Source organism: Eubalaena glacialis, chromosome 19 (assembly GCF_028564815.1).
Source record: "Eubalaena glacialis isolate mEubGla1 chromosome 19, mEubGla1.1.hap2.+ XY, whole genome shotgun sequence".
Lineage (NCBI taxonomy): Eukaryota > Metazoa > Chordata > Mammalia > Artiodactyla > Balaenidae > Eubalaena > Eubalaena glacialis.
Window position 1 is genome coordinate 37,198,470 of NC_083734.1, and position 26,070 is coordinate 37,224,539.

The following is a 26,070-nucleotide window of genomic DNA, read 5'->3' on the forward strand; positions in this document are numbered from 1 at the left end:
TCTGGTCGGATTAGCAGGAGGTAGGGGAAGAGGGAGCATAAAGAAAGGACATTACTTCTTAACCTACCCCAGGCCCATGCGTCCTTCAGGGAGAGTCACCCCATCCCTCTTAAGAAGGGCTCTCTTCTACACAAACATATTCCCACCCAGATCCCAGCCCCACTTCCCAATAGCACCCAGTCCTTGGACTGATATCCCCAAGGAAGGAAGAGATGCCGTGGGCCTAGGCTCCAGGACCTTGGCTGGGGTGAACAAGATGGGGTCTCCCTGGCTGGAGACCCCAGGCTCAGTAGAGAAACACACACACACACACACACACACAGAAACACACACATGCATGGGTACACACAACATGAACACACATGTCCTAATATTAAATAAAATACCCTTTGCTTATAACTTAAAAAATCAATACACAACTAATCCTTGCACAGGGCTCTGGGTGGAGAAAGAAAGGCAGGGAAACGGGAGGTCGGGGGGAATCTTAAGGCCTCTACCTGGAGCCTGGGAAAGCCCACTAGCTCCAGGCTCCTGCGGCCTGTCAGACCCTGCCCCCATCAGCTTTTTTCCTTTTGCCTGGCTCAGCCTCTTCTGGCTTCACCCCTCCCCACGTTCCCCACTCCAGGATCACCATCAGGACGTATTTCTGGCATCTAAAGAAGGGAACAGGGACAGCTTCCTGGACATCACCTCAGAAGGCAGGCCCCTTCCAGTGACAGGACAACTTCCTCATATGGAAGGGGAGCCCCACAAGAGATGAGATGGGGAGGAGCCTCCTAACACACTCTACAGGAGGGGCAAGGCTTGTAGGCAGCACGAAAGGGGAGGGTCGAGCTAAAGAAAGAGTGGGGCTTAGCTTCTCTGCAAGCAGATGGCCAGGCAGGGACAGAGTCCTCCACTCTGAGCAGGAACCGCTGGAGGTCCCTCTGCTGGGACACCCCCACCTACCCTCACCCAACCGAGGTCACCCTCTTCCTTCCATCCCTCAGGGGAGGGCAAATGCCAGGCACCAAGGGTGAGGAACTACATCAGTTCTGGAGCAAGGGCTCTTGGCTGCCTTGAAGGCCTGCCTGGGGTGACAGATGAGAGTGGACTACTGAACTTTACTTTTATAAAGACCAAGAGTTAAGGACTGAATCAGAGCTAGAGAGGGAAGGGCTTACTTCCACTCCCTGACCAAATCCCTTTCTCTCATTTTAGAGGAAGACTTCCTTGCTCAACCTCCACATCTGGCTCCCTCCTCCACCCCACAGTTCTGGCTGGAAGCTGTCGCCCATTCTGGCCCTCTTCCCTTCTTCCCTCGTGGCTCCATCACACTGGGTCTGGAAGGCTTAATAAGGAGGCACATCAGAGACATTATTTCTGCGGTGACAACCCTCCCAGCCAGATAGAAACTCCTCCCTTAGGGGGACCCCCAGCCTCTGCTACCCCATCTCAGCTCTCCCTCCGGAAACCCCGGGGTAAAGCACTCTAGGGGGGATGACAGGGACCCGGGCCGCAGCGCGGCTCCAGAGGCCCTTTTATGTCCGGGTTCCCAGGCGCTAACGACGTGTCCAGACAGCTACCCCCAGCGCCCGGGGCGGCCCCACTCCTCTCTGCTCCGGGGACGCGCCGTATCCTCCACCCTATCCCCTCGGCCCTCCAGCCGCCGTTGGGGTAGTCCACCCCAACCCCCCAGCCCAGGGGCGTGAAGTGAAAGAGCGAGGAAGGGGAGAACTGATGGGCACGCGCAGCTCCTCCCCGCCCAGTCAAACGCGTCCGTCCTGTCCAGCCCCAGAGACTAAGAGACCCCTAAGCGACCCGGCTCCCTGACCCCCGCACCACTTTCCCTCCCTCTCCATAAATAACCACCTTCTCTTACTCAAGCCACCCCCCCCCCAAGGGCATCAGGCCAGAGGGCTCGCTGCTGATGGCCCCAGGGGAGACCAACGGGGAGGCGGGACGGGGAGGCGGGACGAGGAGCTCAGCTGCAGGGAGCCGCGCTGCCCTCGGCCTCGCGCTTGCCTTTGCCCCCGGGGGGCTCCGCTCCGCCGGCCTTGCCCTCTCCCGCCGCCGCCCCGGCAGCCTCCTCTTTGGCGCCCTCGTGGGTTTTCATGTGTTTGGCCAGGTGGTCGCTGCGCATGAAGACTCGGCTGCAGACTGCGCAGGGGAACTTCTTGGTGCCGGTGTGGGTCTGGAGGCGGCGCTGCAGCTCGTCGGAGCGCGTGAAGCGCTTGCCGCAGAAGAGCCAGTTGCACACGAAGGGGCGGTCGCCGCTGTGCCAGCGCAAGTGTGCCTTCAGGTGCGATGTCTTGGCGTAGGCTTTCCCACAGCCCGGGATGTGGCAATTGTGCAAATGCTTCTTCTTGCCCCCATCGGGCCCGCACGGAGCCCCCAGTCGCTCCGCCTCCAGGCAGTTGGGGCAGCGGCACACGGTCTGGCCTGAGCTGCGGGGCGCTGACCGCCGGGAGCCTTTGGGCCGGGCCGCCCCATCCAGACTGGTATCCAGCCCCTGGGATTCCGGGGCGGCTGCTTCCAAGGCCTTCGCCCCGTCGGGAGGCCCGAGGAGGTGCTGCCCTCCGGCGGCTGGGAGGAGGTGGTGCGGGTGCGGGTGTGGGTGGGGCGGCTGGGCACAAAGCTGGTGGTCTCCGACGTAGCCCCCCAAGCCAGCCTGAAGCGCCCCGGGGTGGCCAGGTGAGGTCAGCGCGCCCTGAGTGTGGGGGGAGGTCCATCCAGCTGGTACCCGGATGAAGGTCCCACCACGAGCCCTCCTCGGTGCCTGGGCGTGTCGGCCGGAACCACGATTCGTAATGGTGTGACACGTCCGGCTGCAGGAGCTTGGAAGAGGGTCCCGGGGCCAAGGGACTGTCGCTTTCCAGGTCCTCGCAGGTTACCCGAGAGGAGTAACAGTGGGCATGGCACTCAGTGAATGTTTTTGAATGAATTCATTAATTTTTAAACTGTGATTGATTGATTGATTGATTGATTGATTGATTTCCACAATGTATTTTCCTGTGTTGCCTACATAACTGTAGTGAAACTCTGATTCTTATAAGGAACTCTTGGTGTTATGGGATGTTTAGGAAAGGCGGTGAGTTTAAGACGCTGTACTGACGCTACTAAAACCTCCTGGTGAAGGGACCTCATGAGCCTGCTCTCCGGTGTGCTGGCAAAAGAAAAACTGACCCTCGGTGCTCTCTCCCCAAGGTAGGCATCAGCAAACTAACAAGGGAAAGGAAGGAGGCCGCTAAAGATAGGCATCTGCAGGAATTGCTAATCCAGCTCCAGACACAGCCTCAACACCTTCATTAACCCAAAATGAACTGTGTGAAACTGGATTTCTGAACCACAAGACAGGTAAGGGAGTCTTTTCCAAAGCCAGGTGTAGAAGAGCTCTTTACCTTGAGTCTAAAATCGCCTTCGGGCCATTGAACGTACCCACTCTCATTTGCTTGTGTCGTGAGAAATCACAGAATTTTTGAGCTGAAGGGGTGTAAGACCCAAACTTCTTACTGAAGAGTAGTCAGCAAAGAAAGTATATTGAATTAGGCTACAGCAATGTATTTTCTTTATATTTCTCACACTACAGCTGAACACAAACAACGTCTTTTTCCATACCTCAGAGCTTCCTATTGGCCACAGATAATTCACTTCAGAGATATATGCTTTTTGAAAAATAATGTTCTGGGTGGCTGGGGAGAGCCCTGTGGTGGGTGTTCAGGAATTCTTTCTGCTTTACCATTTAAAAGAGCTAATAATGGTTGGGGAAGCACCCACACCTTTTGCTCCCTGAAGAATTCGGTGCTAAACTTAGTTCTTTGCAGCTCTGTGTTGCATACATTTTAAGCGGTTAGGAACTTTGCACATGAGCAGGAATCAAAGTGAAATTCAAAAGTGGAACTTCATGGACCATTCGCATATTGGAGAGGCATCAGTGGGATTCCATGACAATGCTAATTTGAGTGTTTTTGCTTGGTGCCTTTTATTGCCCGTGCCAAAGATCAGTACTATGGAAAGCAGAGCGATTCATAAATATGAGTTAAACAAGTCTCTTGGCCTCTTTGTACCTTAGTTTCCTCATTTGAAAAAAAAAATAAATGGCTCTCAAGACATACTTTCCAGAATTCATCCTGGGCTTACACCCAGCTAACCAAGAACTGCATGGTGTTTTTACACACAGTTTTTTACATGTATTCATCTTCTATTCCACTTACAACGTGTGTAAAAACTGCATTCCATGCCAGGCCTGAAACGTTCCAAAGCTCAGTTCTGTGAGTAAATTGCAACCAAGATTTCTACAAAAAAAGACACAAGCAAAAGAAGAATAAAAATACATATTCTTTCAGAACATTTATCCTTTGGCAATAATTCTAATTTATATATGATGAAACATAACAACACTACTCCCTCCATACGCTAAAGAAATCTCACTGTGGAAGATATTATGATTTATACTTTCATGATTATATATGTGGTGCATTAGATACAAAATAGTAAATGCTCATTAAATACTTGTGTTAAGTGATCTTTATTTCTCCAGAAAGGCAGCACTATCGACATTTTGGGCTGGATAATTCTTTGCTGTGGGAGGCTCTCCTGTACACTGTTGGACGTTTAGTAGCATCTCTGGCCTCTGTCCACTAGATGCCAGTAGCATATACAGTTCTGGCAAGCAAAAATGTCTCCAGACGCTACCAAATGTCACCTGCGTGCAAAATCACCCTGGTTGAGAGCCACTGCTCTATAATGATTCACTCTGATCTGTGTAATACTTCTCACACTGATCTTTGCTAGAGACAAAAAGGATTTGCTACAAAATTTTAGTAGTAATTTTAATCATATTTCCAAATGAGTAACAAATTAATTTTATAAAAAATTAAGCTTTACAAAAATTCCAAATATAATAAAGTTATATTTGTAACTTAGATAAACTGCAAAAAAGGTAGTGGTTCAAATGTACGTCTTTCGATAGACTGTATTTTACTGCAGCATAAATCTCTAGGAAAAGGAAAAGGAAAATATTGCCTCAATTAGCTATTAGATATCTAATTAGTAGGAATAACTAGTAGAGGTTAGAATGATAATAACAAATAAGAAGCTTTGGTCTAAACTCCAAACCTTAGGAATTATTATTTGAACCTTCCAGAGCCCCTAGCCCTGCCTTCACCTCTCTTAAGAGTCTCACCTTCAGGATCTTCATAAATTAAATATACAACTATAGATCTTGATAGATTTTGGAGGTAATCTTTCCTGAGAGCAGAAGCATTGATTAGATGCCACCTTTCATGGTCTCATCAAATTCTAGATTATGAGCTCAAAGTTTTATCTCTATATATCATTATAATTTCTAATATTAAAAGGAATATTCTTATATTTACACACTTCCCAGTAGAGTTCTGTTTTTCTAGGCCAATTCACTACCAGAAGAAATAAAAGATACCCTTTCACACAACTTGAAAGGAAGTTACTCCTCTCATTAATATGTAGCTTTAATTCAGTATTACACTTTCTATCATATTGACTTTTATTCGAAAATACCTACTCTTGACTATAGCTGACTATCTTATTTCCATTGATTCCAGCTTAGTCTCTCATTTCACCTGGATGGGTATAACTGTCTTCTGACTGGTGTTTCCATCTCTACCCTCTCCCTTTCTAAGCCATCCTCCACGCGATCACCAGATTAACTCTCCGGAAGTGGTCTTCAAATACCAGCATCACTTGTGAACTTCTTGAAGATACGAATAGTCAGCCCTACTCTGGACCTCTGGAATCAGTAACTATGGGAGTGGAGCTTGTGTTTTCACAAGCCCTCCAAGTGGTTGGTTCTGTTGCAGGCTAATGCTTGTGCTAAAGCACTGCTGTGGTAACATGGTAGCTTGGCATGGTATCCCTGGCTTGGCCTCCAAAGCCCTAGATGATGTGGCTCTAAGCTCCTACTCTTCCCACTTGTACTCTACAGGTACTCAGAGTATTTTTCCTGTGTTTTGCCTTTCTCCCACTTTCCTGTTGCAAGCTTATTCTTCCCAAGATGTCCGTCATTGATACCCAATGGCCCTTCGAGGTCCCGTTTAAACAGCATTGCTCTAGTAACATCTTCCCTGATCCAATTTGAAGTCTTTTTTCCCTCTTTTGTGCTCCAATACCAACTTATAGCTCTCATTGCCCATATTCATTTCTTTCTTTAAATATAGCTGTTTTTGCAACCCATTTCCTCTGAGCAGAAACTCCTTCAAAGTATGGACTAGATCCTGCTTATGTGCATCGTCTATCATGTTTAAAGCCAACGCGTGGACATAAAGCAAACTCAAATATTTATAAAATCAACAAATAGCTGGGGAGTGGATAGAAGGAGGAAACGACTGTTTTAAAAGAAATGTAGTTTTATTACTTCATGGTGCCTCCACAGCACTTTGTCGTTATGGTTTGAGCTTATATGTTTACTTTCCCTGTGAGATCATGAGTTGCTAAAAGGAGTCCTGTCTTACCCGTCTTTGTGTTTACAACACTAGGCATAGTGCTGATCAGCATATTCTTTTTTCGCTTTTTTATTGATTGGCAGTTTTTTTTTAAAGAATGAGAATACTTATTCTTTTTTAAAGAATGAGAATACTTATCCAAATACCAAATACTATTTGGCGCCTGAGATTCTTTTCAAACCTCCACTGCTCAGATGCTGAGCAGTCAGACTCACAAGGATTAATGGGAGGCGAAGGCTGCTTCTGGTGTGATGTACGGGGTGGGGGTCGGGAGGTTGCCATTGGACGTCATTCCGGAAGCAAACATCAAGACTGTGTGGTGATAAACATGAGTCCCCGAGGTGGCTGGCCTGAAAGCCGGTTCACATCCTGAACTTCCCCAGCTGCCCGCTTGGGGGCAGGACCGGGCAGAACAGCACAGCCCCAGGCTGCAGTCCCCAGGCTGCAGGTTCCTCGGTCACTTTCCCATTCCTGACTTCACTCACCCACCCTAGAGGGATTCTATTCCCACTTCCCAGGAGAGGAGAGGGTGGCTCAGAGACGTTGCCCAGGGGTCAGGCCAGATGTTTTGATTTCCCGAACTCCCTCTCAGCCCCTCCAGGACTGTCCTGCCAGGGTTGCCAGAACTGAGGGGTCAGAGGTGGCCTCGGGCTCCATTGCGGGGGGGGGGGGTGTGGGGGGTGGGGAGTGGCGGCAGCCAGGCAGCATTGCCGGTCAGAGCGAGCGAGTGAGAGGCATGAGAGCCGCACCAAAGGCCCCCGATAAGAATGCAGGTCAGCGGGAGGAGCTGCAAGGGGAGGAGGGGCAGTCCCAGCCCTGCCCAGACAGGCCCAGCCGCCCCCACAGCTGCCCTCCTCGCCCTGGGGGCAGCAATGGGGGAGAGCAGGAGAGGACTCGCCAGGCTCCTGGGGTCTAAGTCCCCCAGAACCAGGAAGACAAAAGAGGAGCCCCAGGGAGCGGGGTGGGCCTGAGGTCACCGTAACACGCCTGGCCCTCCGCCACCCAGGCAGACAGAAACAAACGTTTGGCCCCCTCAACTGGTCTGCTTTCCTCTGTAACCCCTAAATCATTCTGATGCCCCCATTTAAGAAACTTTGTGACCCCAGACTCTCCCAAACAAGTGGTGGAATGGGCCAGCCTGGGTACCAGATTTGGCTCTGAGAAATTGGGTTAGGGTTAGAGTGGGGGGAAATAGGAATCCCACTGGGGTAGATGATAATTTTGGCCAAGATGTAGGATGGAAAGGTGAAAGAACGTAATAACCTACTCTGCCCCCTTGGAGCCAAAAACTGATCCTCTGTCAACTTTCCTAGGTTTGGGGCCCTGGAGCCATGAGGCTTTTACTCATCTGACGTGTGTTAGGCACCAACTGTGCACCAGGCGTTTGAGCAGCCTGGGAAAGTGTGCATTTGTGCATATCCGGGGGTGCCCGATGGGTCCAGTGAGGAACTTCTGTGCACACCGTGGTTGTGTAACTGCGGCAGGTCTCTAGCTGGGAGTTGCACTAGGAACCTTTCCCTCATGCTTTTCAGCTGGGCGGGAGCCCATCGGATATCTCGGCTGCCTTTCATCACCTTGTCCCTGATAGGGATCATCCTGGGTGGAGAAATCGCTGTCGGTCACCCCCACGTCTCTCAAGGCCAGAAGGCCTGATTGACAGGCACACACCCACGAGGGTGGGGTGAGGGGGCCAAGGGGCTGGCCATCTCTGGGAAGGCAGGGAACCGGCATTCTTGGCAGGGGAGGCGAAAGAGGGGGCTTCCATGTGGAAGAGGAAGGAAATATCTAGAACCTTTTCATCTCCACAGGAGAAGACCAGGGAGGGACAGTCAGCCCAGCTGTCAACCCCGAGGGAGCGCCACCCTCCTTCTGCATCAACAACCTCCGGGCAGGATCAGACCCTTCAACAATCAGCTCAGCTCTGCCCCCAAACAAAGGGAGGTGAGGCTGCCCTGGGCTGCAGGATCAAAGAGAAGTGTCCACCCCACCCTGCAGCCAGCCTGGTCCTTGCTGCTGAGAGACCATGAGTCAAAAAGGAAACCGGAGCTGGAAGACAAATGAAGCAGTGGTGTGGTTGATGACTTTATTATGGCATAAAAAACACAGGCTGCTTCTTCCTCCTCCTCCCCCCCCCCCCCAAAATGGGTTCACAGCACTTAAAGAAAAAAAAATCCTACATTTCTCCTCTAGGGGGCTGCCTAGAAGGGGGCAGACAGCCAAGCAACCTAGATCTATAAAAGAGGGGAGCAAAAGAAAACCTATCCAAAGCCCTCACCAGCACACCTTAGAGCTCGGGGCCTCCATGGGAATATCCGTGCTGTCCTCTCCCCAACGCACATTTGGGAGTTCCCCTGAGGATGGTCACTGGGAAAGGCTGTCCTAGTGGCAAAGGGAGAGGTGGCTGGTTTCCTCAGCTGGAGGAAAACGGCATCTCACACCCACAGCGCCCTCCCTCTCTCCCCCTCATCCACCTGGCCAGGCAACCTGCAGGCACTGCCAACTCTCTTCTGCCCCCAGCCCTCTCAGCAAGGAAAGGGACCTCTGGTCGGATTAGCAGGAGGTAGGGGAAGAGGGAGCATAAAGAAAGGACATTACTTCTTAACCTACCCCAGGCCCATGCGTCCTTCAGGGAGAGTCACCCCATCCCTCTTAAGAAGGGCTCTCTTCTACACAAACATATTCCCACCCAGATCCCAGCCCCACTTCCCAATAGCACCCAGTCCTTGGACTGATATCCCCAAGGAAGGAAGAGATGCCGTGGGCCTAGGCTCCAGGACCTTGGCTGGGGTGAACAAGATGGGGTCTCCCTGGCTGGAGACCCCAGGCTCAGTAGAGAAACACACACACACACACACACACACAGAAACACACACATGCATGGGTACACACAACATGAACACACATGTCCTAATATTAAATAAAATACCCTTTGCTTATAACTTAAAAAATCAATACACAACTAATCCTTGCACAGGGCTCTGGGTGGAGAAAGAAAGGCAGGGAAACGGGAGGTCGGGGGGAATCTTAAGGCCTCTACCTGGAGCCTGGGAAAGCCCACTAGCTCCAGGCTCCTGCGGCCTGTCAGACCCTGCCCCCATCAGCTTTTTTCCTTTTGCCTGGCTCAGCCTCTTCTGGCTTCACCCCTCCCCACGTTCCCCACTCCAGGATCACCATCAGGACGTATTTCTGGCATCTAAAGAAGGGAACAGGGACAGCTTCCTGGACATCACCTCAGAAGGCAGGCCCCTTCCAGTGACAGGACAACTTCCTCATATGGAAGGGGAGCCCCACAAGAGATGAGATGGGGAGGAGCCTCCTAACACACTCTACAGGAGGGGCAAGGCTTGTAGGCAGCACGAAAGGGGAGGGTCGAGCTAAAGAAAGAGTGGGGCTTAGCTTCTCTGCAAGCAGATGGCCAGGCAGGGACAGAGTCCTCCACTCTGAGCAGGAACCGCTGGAGGTCCCTCTGCTGGGACACCCCCACCTACCCTCACCCAACCGAGGTCACCCTCTTCCTTCCATCCCTCAGGGGAGGGCAAATGCCAGGCACCAAGGGTGAGGAACTACATCAGTTCTGGAGCAAGGGCTCTTGGCTGCCTTGAAGGCCTGCCTGGGGTGACAGATGAGAGTGGACTACTGAACTTTACTTTTATAAAGACCAAGAGTTAAGGACTGAATCAGAGCTAGAGAGGGAAGGGCTTACTTCCACTCCCTGACCAAATCCCTTTCTCTCATTTTAGAGGAAGACTTCCTTGCTCAACCTCCACATCTGGCTCCCTCCTCCACCCCACAGTTCTGGCTGGAAGCTGTCGCCCATTCTGGCCCTCTTCCCTTCTTCCCTCGTGGCTCCATCACACTGGGTCTGGAAGGCTTAATAAGGAGGCACATCAGAGACATTATTTCTGCGGTGACAACCCTCCCAGCCAGATAGAAACTCCTCCCTTAGGGGGACCCCCAGCCTCTGCTACCCCATCTCAGCTCTCCCTCCGGAAACCCCGGGGTAAAGCACTCTAGGGGGGATGACAGGGACCCGGGCCGCAGCGCGGCTCCAGAGGCCCTTTTATGTCCGGGTTCCCAGGCGCTAACGACGTGTCCAGACAGCTACCCCCAGCGCCCGGGGCGGCCCCACTCCTCTCTGCTCCGGGGACGCGCCGTATCCTCCACCCTATCCCCTCGGCCCTCCAGCCGCCGTTGGGGTAGTCCACCCCAACCCCCCAGCCCAGGGGCGTGAAGTGAAAGAGCGAGGAAGGGGAGAACTGATGGGCACGCGCAGCTCCTCCCCGCCCAGTCAAACGCGTCCGTCCTGTCCAGCCCCAGAGACTAAGAGACCCCTAAGCGACCCGGCTCCCTGACCCCCGCACCACTTTCCCTCCCTCTCCATAAATAACCACCTTCTCTTACTCAAGCCACCCCCCCCCAAGGGCATCAGGCCAGAGGGCTCGCTGCTGATGGCCCCAGGGGAGACCAACGGGGAGGCGGGACGGGGAGGCGGGACGAGGAGCTCAGCTGCAGGGAGCCGCGCTGCCCTCGGCCTCGCGCTTGCCTTTGCCCCCGGGGGGCTCCGCTCCGCCGGCCTTGCCCTCTCCCGCCGCCGCCCCGGCAGCCTCCTCTTTGGCGCCCTCGTGGGTTTTCATGTGTTTGGCCAGGTGGTCGCTGCGCATGAAGATTCGGCTGCAGACTGCGCAGGGGAACTTCTTGGTGCCGGTGTGGGTCTGGAGGCGGCGCTGCAGCTCGTCGGAGCGCGTGAAGCGCTTGCCGCAGAAGAGCCAGTTGCACACGAAGGGGCGGTCGCCGCTGTGCCAGCGCAAGTGTGCCTTCAGGTGCGATGTCTTGGCGTAGGCTTTCCCACAGCCCGGGATGTGGCAATTGTGCAAATGCTTCTTCTTGCCCCCATCGGGCCCGCACGGAGCCCCCAGTCGCTCCGCCTCCAGGCAGTTGGGGCAGCGGCACACGGTCTGGCCTGAGCTGCGGGGCGCTGACCGCCGGGAGCCTTTGGGCCGGGCCGCCCCATCCAGACTGGTATCCAGCCCCTGGGATTCCGGGGCGGCTGCTTCCAAGGCCTTCGCCCCGTCGGGAGGCCCGAGGAGGTGCTGCCCTCCGGCGGCTGGGAGGAGGTGGTGCGGGTGCGGGTGTGGGTGGGGCGGCTGGGCACAAAGCTGGTGGTCTCCGACGTAGCCCCCCAAGCCAGCCTGAAGCGCCCCGGGGTGGCCAGGTGAGGTCAGCGCGCCCTGAGTGTGGGGGAGGTCCATCCAGCTGGTACCCGGATGAAGGTCCCACCACGAGCCCTCCTCGGTGCCTGGGCGTGTCGGCCGGAACCACGATTCGTAATGGTGTGACACGTCCGGCTGCAGGAGCTTGGAAGAGGGTCCCGGGGCCAAGGGACTGTCGCTTTCCAGGTCCTCGCAGGTTACCCGAGAGGAGTAACAGTGGGCATGGCACTCAGTGAATGTTTTTGAATGAATTCATTAATTTTTAAACTGTGATTGATTGATTGATTGATTGATTGATTGATTGATTTCCACAATGTATTTTCCTGTGTTGCCTACATAACTATAGTGAAACTCTGATTCTTATAAGGAACTCTTGGTGTTATGGGATGTTTAGGAAAGGCGGTGAGTTTAAGACGCTGTACTGACGCTACTAAAACCTCCTGGTGAAGGGACCTCATGAGCCTGCTCTCCGGTGTGCTGGCAAAAGAAAAACTGACCCTCGGTGCTCTCTCCCCAAGGTAGGCATCAGCAAACTAACAAGGGAAAGGAAGGAGGCCGCTAAAGATAGGCATCTGCAGGAATTGCTAATCCAGCTCCAGACACAGCCTCAACACCTTCATTAACCCAAAATGAACTGTGTGAAACTGGATTTCTGAACCACAAGACAGGTAAGGGAGTCTTTTCCAAAGCCAGGTGTAGAAGAGCTCTTTACCTTGAGTCTAAAATCGCCTTCGGGCCATTGAACGTACCCACTCTCATTTGCTTGTGTCGTGAGAAATCACAGAATTTTTGAGCTGAAGGGGTGTAAAACCCACACTTCTTACTGAAGAGTAGTCAGCAAAGAAAGTATATTGAATTAGGCTACAGCAATGTATTTTCTTTATATTTCTCACACTACAGCTGAACACAAACAACGTCTTTTTCCATACCTCAGAGCTTCCTATTGGCCACAGATAATTCACTTCAGAGATATATGCTTTTTGAAAAATAATGTTCTGGGTGGCTGGGGAGAGCCCTGTGGTGGGTGTTCAGGAATTCTTTCTGCTTTACCATTTAAAAGAGCTAATAATGGTTGGGGAAGCACCCACACCTTTTGCTCCCTGAAGAATTCCGTGCTAAACTTAGTTCTTTGCAGCTCTGTGTTGCATACATTTTAAGCAGTTAGGAACTTTGCACATGAGCAGGAATCAAAGTGAAATTCAAAAGTGGAACTTCATGGACCATTCGCATATTGGAGAGGCATCAGTGGGATTCCATGACAATGCTAATTTGAGTGTTTTTGCTTGGTGCCTTTTATTGCCCGTGCCAAAGATCAGTACTATGGAAAGCAGAGCGATTCATATATTTGAGTTAAACAAGTCTCTTGGCCTCTTTGTACCTTAGTTTCCTCATTTGAAAAAAAAAAATAAATGGCTCTCAAGACATACTTTCCAGAATTCATCCTGGGCTTACACCCAGCTAACCAAGAACTGCATGGTGTTTTTACACACAGTTTTTTACATGTATTCATCTTCTATTCCACTTACAACTTGTGTAAAAACTGCATTCCATGCCAGGCCTGAAACGTTCCAAAGCTCAGTTCTGTGAGTAAATTGCAACCAAGATTTCTACAACAAAAGACACAAGCAAAAGAAGAATAAAAATATATATTCTTTCAGAACATTTATCCTTTGGCAATAATTCTAATTTATATATGATGAAACATAACAACACTACTCCCTCCATACGCTAAAGAAATCTCACTGTGGAAGATATTATGATTTATACTTTCATGATTATATATGTGGTGCATTAGATACAAAATAGTAAATGCTCATTAAATACTTGTGTTAAGTGATCTTTATTTCTCCAGAAAGGCAGCACTATCGACATTTTGGGCTGGATAATTCTTTGCTGTGGGAGGCTCTCCTGTACACTGTTGGACGTTTAGTAGCATCTCTGGCCTCTGTCCACTAGATGCCAGCAGCATATACAGTTCTGACAAGCAAAAATGTCTCCAGACGCTACCAAATGTCACCTGCGTGCAAAATCACCCTGGTTGAGAGCCACTGCTCTATAATGATTCACTCTGATCTGTGTAATACTTCTCACACTAATCTTTGCTAGAGACAAAAAGGATTTGCTACAAAATTTTAGTAGTAATCTTAATCATATTTCCAAATGAGTAACAAATTAATTTTATTAAAAATTAAGCTTTACAAAAATTCCAAATATAATGAAGTTATATTTGTAACTTAGATAAACTGCAAAAAAGGTAGTGGTTCAAATGTACGTCTTTCGATAGACTGTATTTTACTGCAGCATAAATCTCTAGGAAAAGGAAAAGGAGAATATTGCCTCAATTAGCTATTAGATATCTAATTAGTAGGAATAACTAGTAGAGGTTAGAATGATAATAACAAATAAGAAGCTTTGGTCTAAACTCCAAACCTTAGGAATTATTATTTGAACCTTCCAGAGCCCCTAGCCCTGCCTTCACCTCTCTTAAGAGTCTCAGCTTCAGGATCTTCATAAATTAAATATACAACTATAGATCTTGATAGATTTTGGAGGTAATCTTTCCTGAGAGCAGAAGCATTGATTAGATGCCACCTTTCGTGGTCTCATCAAATTCTAGATTATGAGCTCAAAGTTTTTATCTCTATATATCATTATAATTTCTAATATTAAAAGGAATATTCTTATATTTACACACTTCCCAGTAGAGTTCTGTTTTTCTAGGCCAATTCACTACCAGAAGAAATAAAAGATACCCTTTCACACAACTTGAAAGGAAGTTACTCCTCTCATTAATATGTAGCTTTAATTCAGTATTACACTTTCTATCATATTGACTTTTATTCGAAAATACCTACTCTTGACTATAGCTGACTATCTTATTTCCATTGATTCCAGCTTAGTCTCTCATTTCACCTGGATGGGTATAACTGTCTTCTGACTGGTGTTTCCATCTCTACCCTCTCCCTTTCTAAGCCATCCTCCACGCAATCACCAGATTAACTCTCCGGAAGTGGTCTTCAAATACCAGCATCACTTGTGAACTTCTTGAAGATACGAATAGTCAGCCCTACTCTGGACCTCTGGAATCAGTAACTATGGGAGTGGAGCTTGTGTTTTCACAAGCCCTCCAAGTGGTTGGTTCTGTTGCAGGCTAATGCTTGTGCTAAAGCACTGCTGTGGTAACATGGTAGCTTGGCATGGTATCCCTGGCTTGGCCTCCAAAGCCCTAGATGATGTGGCTCTAAGCTCCTACTCTTCCCACTTGTACTCTACAGGTACTCAGAGTATTTTTCCTGTGTTTTGCCTTTCTCCCACTTTCCTGTTGCAAGCTTATTCTTCCCAAGATGTCCGTCATTGATACCCAATGGCCCTTCGAGGTCCCGTTTAAACAGCATTGCTCTAGTAACATCTTCCCTGATCCAATTTGAAGTCTTTTTTCCCTCTTTTGTGCTCCAATACCAACTTATAGCTCTCATTGCCCATATTCATTTCTTTCTTTAAATATAGCTGTTTTTGCAACCCATTTCCTCTGAGCAGAAACTCCTTCAAAGTATGGACTAGATCCTGCTTATGTGCATCGTCTATCATGTTTAAAGCCAACGCGTGGACATAAAGCAAACTCAAATATTTATAAAATCAACAAATAGCTGGGGAGTGGATAGAAGGAGGAAACGACTGTTTTAAAAGAAATGTAGTTTTATTACTTCATGGTGCCTCCACAGCACTTTGTCGTTATGGTTTGAGCTTATATGTTTACTTTCCCTGTGAGATCATGAGTTGCTAAAAGGAGTCCTGTCTTACCCGTCTTTGTGTTTACAACACTAGGCATAGTGCTGATCAGCATATTCTTTTTTCGCTTTTTTATTGATTGGCAGTTTTTTTTTAAAGAATGAGAATACTTATTCTTTTTTAAAGAATGAGAATACTTATCCAAATACCAAATACTATTTGGCGCCTGAGATTCTTTTCAAACCTCCACTGCTCAGATGCTGAGCAGTCAGACTCACAAGGATTAATGGGAGGTGAAGGCTGCTTCTGGTGTGATGTACGGGGTGGGGGTCGGGAGGTTGCCATTGGACGTCATTCCGGAAGCAAACATCAAGACTGTGTGGTGATAAACATGAGTCCCCGAGGTGGCTGGCCTGAAAGCCGGTTCACATCCTGAACTTCCCCAGCTGCCCGCTTGGGGGCAGGACCGGGCAGAACAGCACAGCCCCAGGCTGCAGTCCCCAGGCTGCAGGTTCCTCGGTCACTTTCCCATTCCTGACTTCACTCACCCACCCTAGAGGGATTCTATTCCCACTTCCCAGGAGAGGAGAGGGTGGCTCAGAGACGTTGCCCAGGGGTCAGGCCAGATGTTTTGATTTCCTGAACTCCCTCTCAGCCCCTCCAGGACTGTCCTGCCAGGGGTGCCAGAACTGAGGGGTCAGAGGTGGCCTCGGGCTCCATTGCGGGGGTGGGGGGTGGGGGGTGGGGGGTGGGGAGTGGCGGCAGCCAGGCAGCATTGCCGGTCAGAGCGAGCGAGTGAGAGGCATGAGAGCCGCACCAAAGGCCCCCGATAAGAATGCAGGTCAGCGGGAGGAGCTGCAAGGGGAGGAGGGGCAGTCCCAGCCCTGCCCAGACAGGCCCAGCCGCCCCCACAGCTGCCCTCCTCGCCCTGGGGGCAGCAATGGGGGAGAGCAGGAGAGGACTCGCCAGGCTCCTGGGGTCTAAGTCCCCCAGAACCAGGAAGACAAAAGAGGAGCCCCAGGGAGCGGGGTGGGCCTGAGGTCACCGTAACACGCCTGGCCCTCCGCCACCCAGGCAGACAGAAACAAACGTATGGCCCCCTCAACTGGTCTGCTTTCCTCTGTAACCCCTAAATCATTCTGATGCCCCCATTTAAGAAACTTTGTGACCCCAGACTCTCCCAAACAAGTGGTGGAATGGGCCAGCCTGGGTACCAGATTTGGCTCTGAGAAATTGGGTTAGGGTTAGAGTGGGGGGAAATAGGAATCCCACTGGGGTAGATGATAATTTTGGCCAAGATGTAGGATGGAAAGGTGAAAGAACGTAATAACCTACTCTGCCCCCTTGGAGCCAAAAACTGATCCTCTGTCAACTTTCCTAGGTTTGGGGCCCTGGAGCCATGAGGCTTTTACTCATCTGACGTGTGTTAGGCACCAACTGTGCACCAGGCGTTTGAGCAGCCTGGGAAAGTGTGCATTTGTGCATATCCGGGGGTGCCCGATGGGTCCAGTGAGGAACTTCTGTGCACACCGTGGTTGTGTAACTGCGGCAGGTCTCTAGCTGGGAGTTGCACTAGGAACCTTTCCCTCATGCTTTTCAGCTGGGCGGGAGCCCATCGGATATCTCGGCTGCCTTTCATCACCTTGTCCCTGATAGGGATCATCCTGGGTGGAGAAATCGCTGTCGGTCACCCCCACCTCTCTCAGAGCCAGAAGGCCTGATTGACAGGCACACACCCACGAGGGTGGGGTGAGGGGGCCAAGGGGCTGGCCATCTCTGGGAAGGCAGGGAACCGGCATTCTTGGCAGGGGAGGCGAAAGAGGGGGCTTCCATGTGGAAGAGGAAGGAAATATCTAGAACCTTTTCATCTCCACAGGAGAAGACCAGGGAGGGACAGTCAGCCCAGCTATCAACCCCGAGGGAGCGCCACCCTCCTTCTGCATCAACAACCTCCGGGCAGGATCAGACCCTTCAACAATCAGCTCAGCTCTGCCCCCAAACAAAGGGAGGTGAGGCTGCCCTGGGCTGCAGGATCAAAGAGAAGTGTCCACCCCACCCTGCAGCCAGCCTGGTCCTTGCTGCTGAGAGACCATGAGTCAAAAAGGAAACCGGAGCTGGAAGACAAATGAAGCAGTGGTGTGGTTGATGACTTTATTATGGCATAAAAAACACAGGCTGCTTCTTCCTCCTCCTCCCCCCCCCCCCCAAAATGGGTTCACAGCACTTAAAGAAAAAAAAATCCTACATTTCTCCTCTAGGGGGCTGCCTAGAAGGGGGCAGACAGCCAAGCAACCTAGATCTATAAAAGAGGGGAGCAAAAGAAAACCTATCCAAAGCCCTCACCAGCACACCTTAGAGCTCGGGGCCTCCATGGGAATATCCGTGCTGTCCTCTCCCCAACGCACATTTGGGAGTTCCCCTGAGGATGGTCACTGGGAAAGGCTGTCCTAGTGGCAAAGGGAGAGGTGGCTGGTTTCCTCAGCTGGAGGAAAACGGCATCTCACACCCACAGCGCCCTCCCTCTCTCCCCCTCATCCACCTGGCCAGGCAACCTGCAGGCACTGCCAACTCTCTTCTGCCCCCAGCCCTCTCAGCAAGGAAAGGGACCTCTGGTCGGATTAGCAGGAGGTAGGGGAAGAGGGAGCATAAAGAAAGGACATTACTTCTTAACCTACCCCAGGCCCATGCGTCCTTCAGGGAGAGTCACCCCATCCCTCTTAAGAAGGGCTCTCTTCTACACAAACATATTCCCACCCAGATCCCAGCCCCACTTCCCAATAGCACCCAGTCCTTGGACTGATATCCCCAAGGAAGGAAGAGATGCCGTGGGCCTAGGCTCCAGGACCTTGGCTGGGGTGAACAAGATGGGGTCTCCCTGGCTGGAGACCCCAGGCTCAGTAGAGAAACACACACACACACACACACACACACAGAAACACACACATGCATGGGTACACACAACATGAACACACATGTCCTAATATTAAATAAAATACCCTTTGCTTATAACTTAAAAAATCAATACACAACTAATCCTTGCACAGGGCTCTGGGTGGAGAAAGAAAGGCAGGGAAACGGGAGGTCGGGGGGAATCTTAAGGCCTCTACCTGGAGCCTGGGAAAGCCCACTAGCTCCAGGCTCCTGCGGCCTGTCAGACCCTGCCCCCATCAGCTTTTTTCCTTTTGCCTGGCTCAGCCTCTTCTGGCTTCACCCCTCCCCACGTTCCCCACTCCAGGATCACCATCAGGACGTATTTCTGGCATCTAAAGAAGGGAACAGGGACAGCTTCCTGGACATCACCTCAGAAGGCAGGCCCCTTCCAGTGACAGGACAACTTCCTCATATGGAAGGGGAGCCCCACAAGAGATGAGATGGGGAGGAGCCTCCTAACACACTCTACAGGAGGGGCAAGGCTTGTAGGCAGCACGAAAGGGGAGGGTCGAGCTAAAGAAAGAGTGGGGCTTAGCTTCTCTGCAAGCAGATGGCCAGGCAGGGACAGAGTCCTCCACTCTGAGCAGGAACCGCTGGAGGTCCCTCTGCTGGGACACCCCCACCTACCCTCACCCAACCGAGGTCACCCTCTTCCTTCCATCCCTCAGGGGAGGGCAAATGCCAGGCACCAAGGGTGAGGAACTACATCAGTTCTGGAGCAAGGGCTCTTGGCTGCCTTGAAGGCCTGCCTGGGGTGACAGATGAGAGTGGACTACTGAACTTTACTTTTATAAAGACCAAGAGTTAAGGACTGAATCAGAGCTAGAGAGGGAAGGGCTTACTTCCACTCCCTGACCAAATCCCTTTCTCTCATTTTAGAGGAAGACTTCCTTGCTCAACCTCCACATCTGGCTCCCTCCTCCACCCCACAGTTCTGGCTGGAAGCTGTCGCCCATTCTGGCCCTCTTCCCTTCTTCCCTCGTGGCTCCATCACACTGGGTCTGGAAGGCTTAATAAGGAGGCACATCAGAGACATTATTTCTGCGGTGACAACCCTCCCAGCCAGATAGAAACTCCTCCCTTAGGGGGACCCCCAGCCTCTGCTACCCCATCTCAGCTCTCCCTCCGGAAACCCCGGGGTAAAGCACTCTAGGGGGGATGACAGGGACCCGGGCCGCAGCGCGGCTCCAGAGGCCCTTTTATGTCCGGGTTCCCAGGCGCTAACGACGTGTCCAGACAGCTACCCCCAGCGCCCGGGGCGGCCCCACTCCTCTCTGCTCCGGGGACGCGCCGTATCCTCCACCCTATCCCCTCGGCCCTCCAGCCGCCGTTGGGGTAGTCCACCCCAACCCCCCAGCCCAGGGGCGTGAAGTGAAAGAGCGAGGAAGGGGAGAACTGATGGGCACGCGCAGCTCCTCCCCGCCCAGTCAAACGCGTCCGTCCTGTCCAGCCCCAGAGACTAAGAGACCCCTAAGCGACCCGGCTCCCTGACCCCCGCACCACTTTCCCTCCCTCTCCATAAATAACCACCTTCTCTTACTCAAGCCACCCCCCCCCCCAAGGGCATCAGGCCAGAGGGCTCTCTGCTGATGGCCCCAGGGGAGACCAACGGGGAGGCGGGACGGGGAGGCGGGACGAGGAGCTCAGCTGCAGGGAGCCGCGCTGCCCTCGGCCTCGCGCTTGCCTTTGCCCCCGGGGGGCTCCGCTCCGCCGGCCTTGCCCTCTCCCGCCGCCGCCCCGGCAGCCTCCTCTTTGGCGCCCTCGTGGGTTTTCATGTGTTTGGCCAGGTGGTCGCTGCGCATGAAGACTCGGCTGCAGACTGCGCAGGGGAACTTCTTGGTGCCGGTGTGGGTCTGGAGGCGGCGCTGCAGCTCGTCGGAGCGCGTGAAGCGCTTGCCGCAGAAGAGCCAGTTGCACACGAAGGGGCGGTCGCCGCTGTGCCAGCGCAAGTGTGCCTTCAGGTGCGATGTCTTGGCGTAGGCTTTCCCACAGCCCGGGATGTGGCAATTGTGCAAATGCTTCTTCTTGCCCCCATCGGGCCCGCACGGAGCCCCCAGTCGCTCCGCCTCCAGGCAGTTGGGGCAGCGGCACACGGTCTGGCCTGAGCTGCGGGGCGCTGACCGCCGGGAGCCTTTGGGCCGGGCCGCCCCATCCAGACTGGTATCCAGCCCCTGGGATTCCGGGGCGGCTGCTTCCAAGGCCTTCGCCCCGTCGGGAGGCCCGAGGAGGTGCTGCCCTCCGGCGGCTGGGAGGAGGTGGTGCGGGTGCGGGTGTGGGTGGGGCGGCTGGGCACAAAGCTGGTGGTCTCCGACGTAGCCCCCCAAGCCAGCCTGAAGCGCCCCGGGGTGGCCAGGTGAGGTCAGCGCGCCCTGAGTGTGGGGGAGGTCCATCCAGCTGGTACCCGGATGAAGGTCCCACCACGAGCCCTCCTCGGTGCCTGGGCGTGTCGGCCGGAACCACGATTCGTAATGGTGTGACACGTCCGGCTGCAGGAGCTTGGAAGAGGGTCCCGGGGCCAAGGGACTGTCGCTTTCCAGGTCCTCGCAGGTTACCCGAGAGGAGTAACAGTGGGCATGGCACTCAGTGAATGTTTTTGAATGAATTCATTAATTTTTAAACTGTGATTGATTGATTGATTGATTGATTGATTGATTGATTTCCACAATGTATTTTCCTGTGTTGCCTACATAACTATAGTGAAACTCTGATTCTTATAAGGAACTCTTGGTGTTATGGGATGTTTAGGAAAGGCGGTGAGTTTAAGACGCTGTACTGACGCTACTAAAACCTCCTGGTGAAGGGACCTCATGAGCCTGCTCTCCGGTGTGCTGGCAAAAGAAAAACTGACCCTCGGTGCTCTCTCCCCAAGGTAGGCATCAGCAAACTAACAAGGGAAAGGAAGGAGGCCGCTAAAGATAGGCATCTGCAGGAATTGCTAATCCAGCTCCAGACACAGCCTCAACACCTTCATTAACCCAAAATGAACTGTGTGAAACTGGATTTCTGAACCACAAGACAGGTAAGGGAGTCTTTTCCAAAGCCAGGTGTAGAAGAGCTCTTTACCTTGAGTCTAAAATCGCCTTCGGGCCATTGAACGTACCCACTCTCATTTGCTTGTGTCGTGAGAAATCACAGAATTTTTGAGCTGAAGGGGTGTAAAACCCACACTTCTTACTGAAGAGTAGTCAGCAAAGAAAGTATATTGAATTAGGCTACAGCAATGTATTTTCTTTATATTTCTCACACTACAGCTGAACACAAACAACGTCTTTTTCCATACCTCAGAGCTTCCTATTGGCCACAGATAATTCACTTCAGAGATATATGCTTTTTGAAAAATAATGTTCTGGGTGGCTGGGGAGAGCCCTGTGGTGGGTGTTCAGGAATTCTTTCTGCTTTACCATTTAAAAGAGCTAATAATGGTTGGGGAAGCACCCACACCTTTTGCTCCCTGAAGAATTCGGTGCTAAACTTAGTTCTTTGCAGCTCTGTGTTGCATACATTTTAAGCAGTTAGGAACTTTGCACATGAGCAGGAATCAAAGTGAAATTCAAAAGTGGAACTTCATGGACCATTCGCATATTGGAGAGGCATCAGTGGGATTCCATGACAATGCTAATTTGAGTGTTTTTGCTTGGTGCCTTTTATTGCCCGTGCCAAAGATCAGTACTATGGAAAGCAGAGCGATTCATATATTTGAGTTAAACAAGTCTCTTGGCCTCTTTGTACCTTAGTTTCCTCATTTGAAAAAAAAAAATAAATGGCTCTCAAGACATACTTTCCAGAATTCATCCTGGGCTTACACCCAGCTAACCAAGAACTGCATGGTGTTTTTACACACAGTTTTTTACATGTATTCATCTTCTATTCCACTTACAACTTGTGTAAAAACTGCATTCCATGCCAGGCCTGAAACGTTCCAAAGCTCAGTTCTGTGAGTAAATTGCAACCAAGATTTCTACAACAAAAGACACAAGCAAAAGAAGAATAAAAATATATATTCTTTCAGAACATTTATCCTTTGGCAATAATTCTAATTTATATATGATGAAACATAACAACACTACTCCCTCCATACGCTAAAGAAATCTCACTGTGGAAGATATTATGATTTATACTTTCATGATTATATATGTGGTGCATTAGATACAAAATAGTAAATGCTCATTAAATACTTGTGTTAAGTGATCTTTATTTCTCCAGAAAGGCAGCACTATCGACATTTTGGGCTGGATAATTCTTTGCTGTGGGAGGCTCTCCTGTACACTGTTGGACGTTTAGTAGCATCTCTGGCCTCTGTCCACTAGATGCCAGCAGCATATACAGTTCTGACAAGCAAAAATGTCTCCAGACGCTACCAAATGTCACCTGCGTGCAAAATCACCCTGGTTGAGAGCCACTGCTCTATAATGATTCACTCTGATCTGTGTAATACTTCTCACACTAATCTTTGCTAGAGACAAAAAGGATTTGCTACAAAATTTTAGTAGTAATCTTAATCATATTTCCAAATGAGTAACAAATTAATTTTATAAAAAATTAAGCTTTACAAAAATTCCAAATATAATGAAGTTATATTTGTAACTTAGATAAACTGCAAAAAAGGTAGTGGTTCAAATGTACGTCTTTCGATAGACTGTATTTTACTGCAGCATAAATCTCTAGGAAAAGGAAAAGGAGAATATTGCCTCAATTAGCTATTAGATATCTAATTAGTAGGAATAACTAGTAGAGGTTAGAATGATAATAACAAATAAGAAGCTTTGGTCTAAACTCCAAACCTTAGGAATTATTATTTGAACCTTCCAGAGCCCCTAGCCCTGCCTTCACCTCTCTTAAGAGTCTCACCTTCAGGATCTTCATAAATTAAATATACAACTATAGATCTTGATAGATTTTGGAGGTAATCTTTCCTGAGAGCAGAAGCATTGATTAGATGCCACCTTTTGTGGTCTCATCAAATTCTAGATTATGAGCTCAAAGTTTTTATCTCTATATATCATTATAATTTCTAATATTAAAAGGAATATTCTTATATTTACACACTTCCCAGTAGAGTTCTGTTTTTCTAGGCCAATTCACTACCAGAAGAAATAAAAGATACCCTTTCACACAACTTGAAAGGAAGTTACTCCTCTCATTAATATGTAGCTTTAATTCAGTATTACACTTTCTATCATATTGACTTTTATTCGAAAATACCTACTCTTGACTATAGCTGACTATCTTATTTCCATTGATTCCAGCTTAGTCTCTCATTTCACCTGGATGGGTATAACTGTCTTCTGACTGGTGTTTCCATCTCTACCCTCTCCCTTTCTAAGCCATCCTCCACGCGATCACCAGATTAACTCTCCGGAAGTGGTCTTCAAATACCAGCATCACTTGTGAACTTCTTGAAGATACGAATAGTCAGCCCTACTCTGGACCTCTGGAATCAGTAACTATGGGAGTGGAGCTTGTGTTTTCACAAGCCCTCCAAGTGGTTGGTTCTGTTGCAGGCTAATGCTTGTGCTAAAGCACTGCTGTGGTAACATGGTAGCTTGGCATGGTATCCCTGGCTTGGCCTCCAAAGCCCTAGATGATGTGGCTCTAAGCTCCTACTCTTCCCACTTGTACTCTACAGGTACTCAGAGTATTTTTCCTGTGTTTTGCCTTTCTCCCACTTTCCTGTTGCAAGCTTATTCTTCCCAAGATGTCCGTCATTGATACCCAATGGCCCTTCGAGGTCCCGTTTAAACAGCATTGCTCTAGTAACATCTTCCCTGATCCAATTTGAAGTCTTTTTTCCCTCTTTTGTGCTCCAATACCAACTTATAGCTCTCATTGCCCATATTCATTTCTTTCTTTAAATATAGCTGTTTTTGCAACCCATTTCCTCTGAGCAGAAACTCCTTCAAAGTATGGACTAGATCCTGCTTATGTGCATCGTCTATCATGTTTAAAGCCAACGCGTGGACATAAAGCAAACTCAAATATTTATAAAATCAACAAATAGCTGGGGAGTGGATAGAAGGAGGAAACGACTGTTTTAAAAGAAATGTAGTTTTATTACTTCATGGTGCCTCCACAGCACTTTGTCGTTATGGTTTGAGCTTATATGTTTACTTTCCCTGTGAGATCATGAGTTGCTAAAAGGAGTCCTGTCTTACCCGTCTTTGTGTTTACAACACTAGGCATAGTGCTGATCAGCATATTCTTTTTTCGCTTTTTTATTGATTGGCAGTTTTTTTTTTAAAGAATGAGAATACTTATTCTTTTTTAAAGAATGAGAATACTTATCCAAATACCAAATACTATTTGGCGCCTGAGATTCTTTTCAAACCTCCACTGCTCAGATGCTGAGCAGTCAGACTCACAAGGATTAATGGGAGGTGAAGGCTGCTTCTGGTGTGATGTACGGGGTGGGGGTCGGGAGGTTGCCATTGGACGTCATTCCGGAAGCAAACATCAAGACTGTGTGGTGATAAACATGAGTCCCCGAGGTGGCTGGCCTGAAAGCCGGTTCACATCCTGAACTTCCCCAGCTGCCCGCTTGGGGGCAGGACCGGGCAGAACAGCACAGCCCCAGGCTGCAGTCCCCAGGCTGCAGGTTCCTCGGTCACTTTCCCATTCCTGACTTCACTCACCCACCCTAGAGGGATTCTATTCCCACTTCCCAGGAGAGGAGAGGGTGGCTCAGAGACGTTGCCCAGGGGTCAGGCCAGATGTTTTGATTTCCCGAACTCCCTCTCAGCCCCTCCAGGACTGTCCTGCCAGGGGTGCCAGAACTGAGGGGTCAGAGGTGGCCTCGGGCTCCATTGCGGGGGGGGGGTGGGGGGTGGGGGGTGGGGAGTGGCGGCAGCCAGGCAGCATTGCCGGTCAGAGCGAGCGAGTGAGAGGCATGAGAGCCGCACCAAAGGCCCCCGATAAGAATGCAGGTCAGCGGGAGGAGCTGCAAGGGGAGGAGGGGCAGTCCCAGCCCTGCCCAGACAGGCCCAGCCGCCCCCACAGCTGCCCTCCTCGCCCTGGGGGCAGCAATGGGGGAGAGCAGGAGAGGACTCGCCAGGCTCCTGGGGTCTAAGTCCCCCAGAACCAGGAAGACAAAAGAGGAGCCCCAGGGAGCGGGGTGGGCCTGAGGTCACCGTAACACGCCTGGCCCTCCGCCACCCAGGCAGACAGAAACAAACGTATGGCCCCCTCAACTGGTCTGCTTTCCTCTGTAACCCCTAAATCATTCTGATGCCCCCATTTAAGAAACTTTGTGACCCCAGACTCTCCCAAACAAGTGGTGGAATGGGCCAGCCTGGGTACCAGATTTGGCTCTGAGAAATTGGGTTAGGGTTAGAGTGGGGGGAAATAGGAATCCCACTGGGGTAGATGATAATTTTGGCCAAGATGTAGGATGGAAAGGTGAAAGAACGTAATAACCTACTCTGCCCCCTTGGAGCCAAAAACTGATCCTCTGTCAACTTTCCTAGGTTTGGGGCCCTGGAGCCATGAGGCTTTTACTCATCTGACGTGTGTTAGGCACCAACTGTGCACCAGGCGTTTGAGCAGCCTGGGAAAGTGTGCATTTGTGCATATCCGGGGGTGCCCGATGGGTCCAGTGAGGAACTTCTGTGCACACCGTGGTTGTGTAACTGCGGCAGGTCTCTAGCTGGGAGTTGCACTAGGAACCTTTCCCTCATGCTTTTCAGCTGGGCGGGAGCCCATCGGATATCTCGGCTGCCTTTCATCACCTTGTCCCTGATAGGGATCAT

General features: G+C 50.6%; 3 protein-coding genes across 3 annotated transcripts; all 3 read right to left on the bottom strand.

The window, feature by feature from the left end:
• Positions 1–1,963: 1,963 nt before the first annotated feature.
• LOC133080783 (transcription factor Sp6-like) lies at positions 1,964–6,750 on the bottom strand. The gene is made up of 2 exons (XM_061176887.1): positions 6,716–6,750; positions 1,964–2,816 (listed from the first exon to the last, which is right to left on the bottom strand). Exons 1-2 carry the CDS (start codon positions 6,748–6,750, stop codon positions 1,964–1,966), a joined length of 888 nt encoding a protein of 295 aa, XP_061032870.1.
• Positions 6,751–10,960: 4,210 nt separating this feature from the next.
• Positions 10,961–11,707, bottom strand: LOC133080785 (transcription factor Sp6-like). The gene has a single exon (XM_061176888.1). The coding sequence runs from the start codon at positions 11,705–11,707 to the stop codon at positions 10,961–10,963; it is 747 nt and encodes a 248-aa protein (XP_061032871.1).
• Positions 11,708–19,971: 8,264 nt separating this feature from the next.
• LOC133080786 (transcription factor Sp6-like) lies at positions 19,972–26,070 on the bottom strand. The gene is made up of 2 exons (XM_061176889.1): positions 26,050–26,070; positions 19,972–20,907 (listed from the first exon to the last, which is right to left on the bottom strand). The coding sequence occupies exons 1-2, from the start codon at positions 26,068–26,070 to the stop codon at positions 19,972–19,974; spliced, it is 957 nt and encodes a 318-aa protein (XP_061032872.1).